The following is a 12,015-nucleotide window of genomic DNA, read 5'->3' as shown; positions in this document are numbered from 1 at the left end:
ACACACACAATGGACCATACCAGTGCTGGCTTCCTGACTCTCTCTCACACACACACACACACACACACACAATGGACCATACAATGCTGGCTTACACACACACACACACACAATGGACCATACAATGCCGGCTTACACACACACACACACACACACACAATGGACCATACCAGTGCTGGCTTCCTGGCTCTCTCTCTCTCTCTCTCTCTCTCTCTCACACACACACACACACACACACACAATGGACCATACCAGTGCTGGCTTCCTGACTCTCTCTCTCTCTCTCTCTCTCACACACACACACACACACACACACACTCTGGGCCATACCAGTGCTGGCTTCCTGACTCTCTCTTTCACACACACACACACACACAATGGACCATACCAGTGCTGGCTTCCTGACTCTCTCTCTCACACACACACACACACACACACACTCTGGGCCATACCAGTGCTGGCTTCCTGACTCTCTCTCTCACACACACACACACACAATGGACCATACCAGTGCTGGCTTCCTGACTCTCTCTCTCTCTCTCTCTCTCTCTCTCTCTCTCTCACACACACACACACACACACACACACAATGGACCATACCAGTGCTGGCTTCCTGACTCTCTCTCTCTCTCTCTCTCTCACACACACACACACACACACACACACACAATGGACCATACCAGTGCTGGCTTCCTGACTCTCTCTCTCTCACACACACACACACACACACACAATGGACCATACAATGCTGGCTTACACACACACACACACACACACATACAATGGACCATACAATGCCGGCTTACACACACACACACACACACACACACAATGGACCATACCAGTGCTGGCTTCCTGACTCTCTCTCTCTCTCTCTCACACACACACACACACACACACACAATGGACCATACCAGTGCTGGCTTCCTGACTCTCTCTCTCTCTCTCTCTCTCTCACACACACACACACACACACACAATGGACCATACCAGTGCTGGCTTCCTGACTCTCTCTCTCTCACACACACACACACACACACACACAATGGACCATACAATGCTGGCTTACACACACACACACACACACATACAATGGACCATACAATGCCGGCTTACACACACACACACACACACACAATGGACCATACCAGTGCTGGCTTCCTGACTCTCTCTCTCTCTCTCTCTCTCTCTCACACACACACACACACACACACTCTGGGCCATACCAGTGCTGGCTTCCTGACTCTCTCTCTCACACACACACACACACACAATGGACCATACCAGTGCTGGCTTCCTGACTCTCTCTCTCTCTCTCTCTCACACACACACACACACACACACACACAATGGACCATACAATGCTGGCTTACACACACACACACACACACAATGGACCATACCAGTGCTGGCTTCCTGACTCTCTCTCACACACACACACACACACACACACAATGGACCATACCAGTGCTGGCTTCCTGACTCTCTCTCACACACACACACACACACACACACAATGGACCATACAATGCTGGCTTACACACACACACACACACAATGGACCATACAATGCCGGCTTACACACACACACACACACACACACAATGGACCATACCAGTGCTGGCTTCCTGGCTCTCTCTCTCTCTCTCTCTCTCTCTCTCACACACACACACACACACACACAATGGACCATACCAGTGCTGGCTTCCTGACTCTCTCTCTCTCTCTCTCTCTCTCTCTCACACACACACACACACACACACACACTCTGGGCCATACCAGTGCTGGCTTCCTGACTCTCTCTTTCACACACACACACACACACAATGGACCATACCAGTGCTGGCTTCCTGACTCTCTCTCTCTCTCTCTCACACACACACACACACACACACACACACACTGGACCATACCAGTGCTGGCTTCCTGACTCTCACACTCACACACACACACTGGACCATACCAATGCCGGCTTCCTGACTCACACACACACACACACACACACAATGGACCATACCAGTGCTGGCTTCCTGACTCTCTCTCTCACACACACACACACACACACACAATGGACCATACCAGTGCTGGCTTCCTGACTCTCTCTCTCTCTCTCTCACACACACACACACACACACACACACACACACAATGGACCATACCAGTGCTGGCTTCCTGACTCTCTCTCTCTCTCACACACGCACACAATGGACCATACAATGCTGGCTTACACACACACACACACACACACACTGGACCATACCAGTGCTGGCTTCCTGACTCTCACACTCACACACATACACTGGACCATACAATGCTGGCTTACACACACACACACACACACACACACACAATGGACCATACCAGTGCCGGCTTCCTGACTCTCTCTCTCTCTCACACACACACACACACACACACACAATGGACCATACAATGCTGGCTTACACACACACACACACACACACACAATGGACCATACAATGCTGGCTTACACACACACACACACACACACACACACATACAATGGACCATACCGATGCCAGCTTACACACACACACACACACACACACACACACTGGATGCCAGTCAGGATGCCAGCTTCCTGACTGGGGTATTTATTACACTGTTGGTATAAGTGATTTTATATGGTTTCGCTCTGGGAGAAACCAGTGGAAGGCACAAGAATCTTCAGCTATCTCAAAAACATTAAAAAACCATTTGGAAAAGAATCTTTTATGCCGACAGCGAAGTTAAAAGCCCTGGCCCTCATGCCTGGGGAAAGAACACCCCAGAGCAGAGGACAGACACATGGTCACCCCCAGCACCCTCGGAACCCGACCCATGGCGAACACAGGGAGCAGCCCACTCCCGGGACAGGCACGATGACAGGGCACGATGCCCATTGTCATCGGCAGCCCCAAGCCTGGTCCTTCAGGGTGCAGCACACGGGGACCCGTCTGCCCAGCAGCCTGACCTGAAGGAGGTGGCTTCTCCTGAGCTCCTGAGAGGCCACACCTGCCATTCGGGGCCTGGGCCTCTGTCACACTGCCCAGCCCTGAAGGTCGTGGCCACCGGAGAGTTCATCTTCAGACCACTGGATAGCGGTCTATCCAGTGACACCACCTTGGTGTCAGCTCCAGTTACGCGCCCTAATGCACACCCTGGTCAGACTGTGGACTGCGATGCTAACTGCTTCCAGCTGCAACACTGGTACTCAGGGGACCCACTGGCCACCTCTCTCCCAAGGACAGCACAGGCTCATCCCCGGCAGGGTCTAAGCGCTTTGTCCGGCCATCTGCCTGTGACCAAACAGCTCTGAACCTTGGAATGAGTTGATTTTTAGGTGAGCTTCAGAGTGGAGCATCGCTATCCAGACTGTCAAAATCTACGTAAATTATGTCCACTGATTTTCTCCGTAATGCAAGTGACTTAGCACCCAGAGCTACTCAGGGTTTTCTCCTTAGAAACCACAGTGAGTTCTGTCCACAGACCCCAAAGCCTTTACTGTGCTGTTCAGTGCTCTTTGGCTGCGAAGTCTGCCAGTCTGCCCAAGTGTGACTGCACGGGACTCCCATTCCCTGGAACCCATTCCAAAATGGGACTTCTCTAGCACATAGGGGCCATTTCCGACAGGACTGAAGGTACAGACAGTCAGCTGGGTCTGTACTGTAATGAAGGACCCCTCCCCCAACCCCACATAAATAAGCAGACATAGAAGGACAGAGGCATCATCTGGCCTGACTCCAGAGCTGTCCTCCCCTCGGGGCCCGTGTGACCTTCCACCAACCCAGTGATGTGCCACACCACGGACACTCCTTCGGTAATGACGGTTGCTTTGGTCAAGCTCTAGGACCTTCCTGAGCTGCTGACCCCTCCAGCCCTGAATGCCACTGTCACCCCAGGATAACACTTTGCAGGGACCACCCAGAACTTCCTGTGTCTCAAACGTGTCACGTGGCTTCTTGCTTCTTTGCCTTCACGCATGCAACATGGTATGTTCCTCCTCCTGAAATGTCCTTCCCGGCCTTCCTTCTCCGACTAACGCCCAGCCGCTGTCAAAACCCAGCTCAAACGTCGCTGTCCTGGACTGTCCAGCCTGCTTCCCCCTGGCACTGTCCTAACGTGCACCGCACTGTCTCCATCCTCTCCCCCACCCTCCGCCCCGGATTTAAATAGTCTGCAAAAAACAAACTTGAATTCTGGTTAAAACACAAGGCTGGCAGGTTCAGAGTTGTGAATTCCATCATGAGGATCAAACATTCTCAGACAACCACTGTATAAAATGTTGAAGGGTTTAAACAACAAACTAGACCCAGGGCACTGGCCTGGCAGGCAAACTTGCCCCAGGACCCGCTAAGCAAAGGGCACTTCCCCCAGTGAGGACCTTGCTTATATCCAAATGCCAAATATATTTTGTAACAAGGGACAAGACTGACTCCAACTTCACCTTAAGTTAAGCCAGGGGTCTCAAACTCGTGGTCTGCGGGCCGCATGCGGCCCGCCAAACAATTTTATGCGGCCCGCAGACTAATCCATGAAGTTCAAAATATTTTGGATAAAATTAAGTAAGCCTAGGGGCCGACTTGTATTTTTCATTTCTCTAGCATCCTAGCTAGATATTAGCTTAGTTAACAGCAGTTGTGATGCGAACTACAGTTTCTGGTCGTTTTGTGACACTGAGTAAACTGCATGTACGATTGTGCTTGTTGTACTGACTTTTTTTTGTTTTCAACTGCAGTGAGAAAAGTGTTGCGTAACACTTGCCTTTTGTAGACCTAGTGCGGCCCGCAGAACAGCTGTGATCTTGCTCTGCGGCCCACATGCCGAGTTGAGTTTGAGACCCCTGAGTTAAGCCCTACTCGGGATGAACAGCTTCAGGGGGCGACACACCCGTTCTCAGCAGCCAGTGGCAACGGGAGGAGAGCACCGGACTCAGAAGGACGTCCTGAGCAAATCAGAGATGGCGGTGCCCCTCACCCCAGCCTAAATAAGAAAAGCAAGGGAAATACACAAAATGCCCAAACTAATGGGAAGAACCGGGAGCCTCCACAGGAGGAGCCTGGGGTTTGGATCCAGAACACCAGGGTCCAAATCCTGGGACTGCCGCATGCTAGCTTTCTGAGTTTGGGAACACCGATTGAGCCCCTGAACCGAGACTGATGCCGACTTCACAAGCTTGCTGTGAACGTGAAAATGAAATGAAATGCCATACAGGGAAACGGTAAACCCGTGTGACACTTTTAACTGCTAGTTGTTATTAAAAAGAAGTTAAGATGCATACCTAAAAAAAAACTCATAAAAATAGAGTTAAGTAGATTGTGCCTTATAGATTAGAATGCTATTATATTTTTGTCATTTACCACTCTCTCTCCATACAAGAGATCACGGTAGGGAACTGTGAGTCACCAGCTTGAGCCCCTTTGCAGGTATTTTGCTTTGGAATCCGCACTGCGCTCCCCGGATACAGAGAATGCTCTGAGGGTGGAGGGGGCACTTAGAGAGGCTGAGTAGTCAAGCCTCCCTGAAGACTGGCATTCAGTGCTCATGAGGCAGTTGCCAGCCCTGGGTGTCCCCCGTCCCTCCACATTCCGCCAGGGGCTGCAGCTTCAGCCAGGGACCTGCTTAAGGGGCTGCTGACCCAGCTTTGGGTTTAGGTTTTCTCACCAACGATCACCTGAAATTTACTAACACGTAGGAAAACTGAAAAAAAGGAAAGGCAAACATTAAGGGAAAACCAAAGCAGATAACTGAACGTTTGACCTAATTCTCTTCTTGACTCTAGAAAGCTCCTGGGGGCGGGGCGGGAGGGGGGGGTCAGAGGGAGGTGGAAACGCTGCGGGAAAGCCAGGAGCGCCCTCTAAGGGTCGTGGGGCGCAAGCGCTGCTGCCCGCTGGGGCTGGAAGGGAAAAGGGACAGGGAGTCATCTGGGAGAAAAAACTGCTCTCCACATGACATCACAAAGTTCTGTATCAAGAATTTCTAAAGTTTAACCATCTGGCCCATAGCGGAGAATTTTTCTTAATTCGTTAATAATAACACAATTCCAAAGAAAAATGGATTAAATTCATAGTCCTTGTTATTAAGACAAGGATGACTTCTAGAAGGAAGGAAAAGAGGGTGTTCGCTCACATGGATGAGCAACGGCTCCCGGATTCCAAACGCTCAAGCACACATCTACTCAGGGGAGACAGAAATGATGAGACAGTCTGCCTCCCCTCCCCCAGCTCCTCCCTCTCCTCAGAGGTACCGAGGTTTGAGGTTCTGACACACCCTAACGAAAATATTCCGTGCGTTAGTGAGTAGACACAGAGCTAGTCTTTTATCTGCTTTATTTTTCTGCCTGTAAACACTCACCTCTATAGTGTCTACTTAAGATAAAGCTCCTGGTGAGAGGTTTCATTGTAACTCAAGAAACCCCCAAAGTCCACAGGGAACAGTGACAAGAAGTCTGTTCCATGACCAGCAAGGCGCTAGGGGGCTCGTCTCCGAAGCCCACCCCCACGCTGCGATAGACAAGGGCCCCCGGAGATGTGCACGTCCTTGTCTCTGCAGCCTGTAAATGTGACCTCACTCGGCAGAAGAGACCCGGCAGGTGAGATTAAATTAAAGATCCGGAGATGGAAGATTGTCCCCGGACCCAGTGCCAGCACAAGGGGCCTTGCACACGAAGGACCATACAGGAAAGTCCGACCCAGAGAAGGTGAGGCGTGGACAGAGTGGAGTGACCGCTGACAGGTCGTGAGTGGGGCCACCTGGGCGCCTCGACCAGCTGGGAATGGGGAGGCTGGGCTCTCCCCTCAAGCCTGCAGAAGGAGCCAGCCCTCGAGTTGAGCCCCCTGAGACCCATTTCAAACTTTAAAAGCTAGTAAGTGTGTCTGGATTGAAGCCACTGAGTTTGTGGTAATTTGTTACAACAGCAATGGGAAACTTATACAGCCTCCACTCCTTCCCTCCTCCCCTCCCTCGCTCCTCCCCTGCCTGATTTCAGGGAATGGGCCTTTATGGCTTAAACAGACAGATGCATGGTCTTGGTAAGGCGCTCTGGAACTGTCCAGTGATAGCTTTCCTGGACATGAATTGTCTCTCTGCAATTCTGTGACAGCCTCTAATTCCACAGTGATGAACTGTGTGCTCAGCTGATAAATAAAACTGGTCTTTCAGCTGGTGGGCTCCAATGCACAGAGTACAAGGAAGGGGCATCTTCACCCCTCCTCTCAAAGAGAACAGACATAGGAGGAACACTGTGGAGCTGGAGGGAGGCTGGGCCACGGAAGAGCCCCTGGGGGCGTCTAACGATAAAAGGAATCTGCCCATTGGCTTGGTCCAGTGGAGACGGACTACGGGGCCAAGGGCCACGTGGAGGGGAAGGACAGCGCCAAGACTTCAACCCCGGAGTCCTGATGCTGAACCTACTTCCCTTCCGGAAACCAGTAGTCATCCAGCTTTCTGTTCTCCGGATTCCTTCTACTCTCAAACTCATGAGGATCTTACAGAGGGTGTTCATGTGGGTTTTTATCTATCAATAACTACTGACTAGAAATTAAAACTAAGAAGTATTCATTCATTTATTTTTAAAAGAGCAATAGTAAACTATTACATGTTGACATATTAAAAAACAACAACTGTATTTTATAAATAAATAAAAAATGGCTGCTTTCCAAAACAAAAAGAAATCATGAGAAAGGTGTCATTGTTGTGCACTTTGGCGAATCTCTTTAACAGAAGACAGAAGACACTTCAGTCTCCGGCAGTATGTTGTTTCGGTGAAGGCGCCTGAAGAAAATCTGACCTCACAGGGATATGCAGTTGGAAAAATACTGAAACAGCCTATGGGTGACCTGGGGAAATCTTTGATGCTACAGCAAAATTCATCAAGGAGCAGTTTCTTCAAGGTTAGTTACAATGTAGAACCTGAAACCCTGTGAAAAATTATTTCACATTTTGTTATATTAAAAATCCACTGGGTTCCCTTGAACTTTGGATGGGTCATTTAGCCAGCCAAGATTTTGTAACACTCTGCCTTGGTCACTTGGCTTTACTTGGTTTACTTGGTCATGCAGATCCCTTAAATGTTGACGTGTTTTGTAACACAGTATTTAAAAATCACATTCGTTTATATCACCATGGATCTTGTTGCAAAAGGTTTTAAGTATTAAAAAGCTTTCAAATGTATGATGTGAGAGATGGCAAAATTTCTAATTTTCACTTGAAAGCTCAAATTTTATCACTGGCAAGATAAACCAGCGGTTATTTTACTAGAAGTGGCAAGCCCTGCTTTCTTCATTTTTGAGACGTTGTCTGCCAAATGCCCAAGTCAGAATAACTGGCTTGTCTGTAGTCATTTTTTCTGGTAAATATGGTGTTCTTGGAGCTAGTTCAGTGTACAACTCAAACTATCAAACAAGTGCTTTCCCTTGGGATTCCCACTGAACTTGGGTAGTCAGCACCTAAGTGCATTGTGTGTCTTATTTCTTCACACAAAATATTAAAAGGATGTGCATTCTAGGGTAGAGATTTGGTAAATTTTATAATTTTTAGCCTGACCAGGTGATGGCGCAGTGGATAGTGTATTGGCCTGGGATGCAGAGGACCCAGGTTAGAAACCCCAAGTTTGCCAGCTTGAATGCGGGCTTATCAGGCTGGAGTGCTGGCTCACCAGCTTGAGCCGCGGGGCTGCTGGTTTGAGCGTGGGATCATAGACATGACCTCATGGTTGCTGGCTTGAGTCCAAGGTTGCTGGCTTAAAGCCCAAGGTCGCTGGCTCGAGCAAGGGGTCACTCACTCTGCTGTAGCCCCCTGGTCAAGGCACATATGAGAAAGCAGTCAATAAACTAGGGCCCTGCAACAAAGAATTGATGCTTCTCATCTCTCTCCCTTCCTGTCTATCTTTCCCTATCTGTCCCTCTCTCTGTCTCTCTCACTAAAGAAAATAATAATAACTTTTACTGTTGCACTAAGGGTATTCTTAATTGAAACTGGCATATCTTTTCTGAACTTCAAAGACTGAAAATGAGATGCCCTCTAGTTCATTGTGGTGTCAATGACTAGATTCATGTTAAAACACCAGCAGTTTTACCCACCAAGCGTTTACACCTTCTCTGCAAATGTCAACCTGGTGGAAAGTACCTTAGTATTACTTTGAAAACAGGTTTGACCTTGCAGATTCCCTAAAAGAGTCTTTAAGCTTTAAAGAAAAAAAAATTAAAATCACCTATAACTACACTAAGATAAGGTATCTTAATATATCTGCTCTAAATGTATCTGAATGTGTGTATCTCCATATATTTTTAGAAAAATGTCTCCCAGAAAGCAACATCATGGAGTGGTGGGGGGCATCCCTTGTTTATTTAGTTTCATGTTTTAATTGACCACCAAGTTGAAGGGTTTATTTAGATCCTCATTATGTCCTGCAAATCATCTGTTTTAAGGAATGTCCCTCTGAACTGTGGTGGTCTGTCACTATTACTGTGGCTCTAAGTGATTTCGTGACATGGATTCTAGCCCCAAAGGTTTGGGGGTCAGGGGGGTGGCCTGATTCGAGCAGCTTGCTGAGTACATGCACTAAGTCAAACAGAGAGCACTGTGGCCGTGGCCTTGCTGTCAGACTCAGTCAGGCAGGAAGCCTGCCAGTGCAGCAGATGAAAGAACTTATTTGCCCCATGATCTCTTTCACAGAGTTCTCTGCAGGTTACGCCTGCTTCTCCCTTCGATTATTTCATCTAAACACAGTAACTATTCACTTCAAAATGTGCTTTTCTCCCTTTGTCCATTTCTAGTCTGGTCATCACTTTACTGCACATCCCAGGTCAACACACCGGAGAGAAGCGCCCACAGGAGTTCGAGCTGCAATGTTTCACGGCTCAGCAGTGCGGAGAGCAGAAGGCCAGGGAAGGGACAGTGCCCAACGGCCGGGTTCCGGGAGACGCCACCCCAACCCTGGCACGGCGCGCTCACGCGGCTCATGCGGCAGCGGCCCCAGGCAGGTGGCAGTGGGGTCTAACGGGCAGGCAGCTGTAATCGTCACAGAGCCCGCTTGGCACTGGTTCCGTCTCAGTCCCTTTTCTGAAGCAAAAACTTTTACAACATTCAGAAATTTTTAATTTAGAAAAAAATAACAAGAGCCATGGTGGGGAAGTCGAAAGACTTTAAAATAGTTTTATTCTTGTTAAATACTGTACAAAATATTTAGTGACTGCTTTACTAGAGATTGCTTACTGAGAGGAAAACAAAACCGTCCCCTGGAACTCTCACAGGGGAGAAAGTGGCACCTGGCACCCCAGCACTTGGCTGTTAACCCCGAGGCAAGCATTGTGCATGACTGCCCCCCTGAAAGAATCACAGGGCGATGTGATCCCCAACTTTCCCCCTTCCCCCTGCAACAAGAGAGCAACAGGGACACTAAATAGCATCATTTAAAAAAGAAGAAGAAGTCCTCACTGGAATCACATCTGAATTTCTATAACCCAGCTGGGAGGGAACTGCATGGACAAAAATGTCCGACTTCTTGCATTCCTGCAAACCGATGACATGATTAAAAGCCACACAGTTTCAAGTGTGAAAATGCCTGCACAGGGAGCGGACGCAAGGGCCGCCAATGTCTCCGGGGTTACAAAAGAACCACCACCAACTCGTGTCTCTGCGGGAGACGCACAAGAAACCTGACATTTTCTGAGAAGCGTTGCTCACATTTCGTCGCCCAGAAGAAACACATCCATCCCGTTTCCAGCCTCAGCCTTCCCGGGGGGAAGGGTGAGCTTCTCCTCACCCGGCTGGCCTACGCCCCTCTCTCTCCGCTCAAGGCAAACGTTACCTCGGGGCCCCTGAGTTCCCACCCGGGCACGCTGACTCCGTAAACGCAAATGCGCGGCTTCCCTGGGCGCCAAGGTAGCACCCGCCCGCCGCAGCTCGATGCCTGTCCCCGCGCGCGCCTGGGACAGTCCTGCCTCTCTGCCACCAACGGGCACCCTAGCTTCGGGGCAGGTGGACGGGGGCAGAGAAGGATGTCGCGGGGAAATCCTGGGCAAAGGAAAGCACCAGCCCACCTCCGCCACAACGCCGGCCTCTTTCCTCCCCGCACCCCACTTCTGCCTGAATCTCCCCGGGAAGTTAGACGGCTCAAGTCTCCCGGCCCCTGAGCGTTCCTGTCAAAGCTTAAACTGCGGGCACCGAGGTCCCCTGGCGCCGATGGCGGATGTCCCGGCTCCCTCCTCCCGCGCGCGCGAGCGGCTCCAAGTGCCCAGACTCCGTGTCTACAGCGGCCCCACCGCGCCCTGACCCACGAGCGACGAGGACGCACAGGTTAGTGACACGACATGACATGCAGCCAGCACAGAGCGGGGTGGCAGTCCCCGCAGCGACAGACGGGGTGGGTGGTGCGCGGAGCAGGCAGAGAAGCGGTGAGGAGGCGCGGAGAGCCGGGCAGCCCAGCACGGGCTGCGCGTACCTGGAGCCCCCGCCGAGGAGGCTGCGGGCAGCAGCACCGCCAGGAGCAGCATCGCCGCCCAGGGCAGCAGGCGCTCAGCGCGCGGGGGCGCCCCGGCCTCAGGCGCCATCGGGAGCCCCGGGTGCACGGCGAGCGGGGCGGGGCGGCGGGTCTGGGGGCGCTGGGCCGGAGTCGGGAGAGAGGCGTGCTGCGGCGCTGCCGTCGGGTCCCCGCCGTCCGCGTAGGTTGTGCGCTCCGCGCTGTGCCCGCCGCACCCCGCTCTGAGCTGATCTCTCCCGACCCGCGTCCCAGCCGCCCAGCTCTGCACTGAGGCCGCCAGCCACCCGCCGCGCCTTTTAGCCACATGCGGGCGCCCCCTGCCGGCGGCGGGGCGGCGGGGGTGGCAAGAGCGGCACGGCGGCGGCCGGGGCTCAGAGTGCGAGATCCACCCCACTCCCGCCCCAGCCCAGCTTGGCATTTCTGAAAATCCCGTGATTGCTATTCAGGACGAAGTGGCCGGGAAAGTTCCTTCCATTGACTAACCTCTGTCTTTTTCTGCCTTGGAAAATGGCCCATCGCGTCCAGTCGCTGCCAAG

The 12,015-nt window shown here is 51.3% G+C and overlaps 1 protein-coding gene across 2 annotated transcripts in view; it reads right to left on the bottom strand.

Moving 5' to 3' along the window:
- Nucleotides 1-11,760, bottom strand: part of FNDC1 (fibronectin type III domain containing 1) — a 96,718-nt gene extending 84,958 nt beyond the window's left edge. For both annotated transcript variants that reach the window (XM_066247691.1, XM_066247693.1), the window contains exon 1: nucleotides 11,441-11,760. In XM_066247691.1, the coding sequence (XP_066103788.1) occupies nucleotides 11,441-11,549 (109 nt within the window). In that variant the 5' untranslated portion in view covers nucleotides 11,550-11,760. The remainder of the gene's footprint in view (nucleotides 1-11,440) is intronic.
- Between the last annotated feature and the right edge of the window lie 255 nt (nucleotides 11,761-12,015).

The sequence above is a fragment of the Saccopteryx bilineata genome, chromosome 12, assembly GCF_036850765.1.
Source record: "Saccopteryx bilineata isolate mSacBil1 chromosome 12, mSacBil1_pri_phased_curated, whole genome shotgun sequence".
NCBI lineage: Eukaryota > Metazoa > Chordata > Mammalia > Chiroptera > Emballonuridae > Saccopteryx > Saccopteryx bilineata.
Note: the sequence above shows the minus strand (reverse complement) of the source record. Positions and strands in the feature narration are given on the sequence as shown.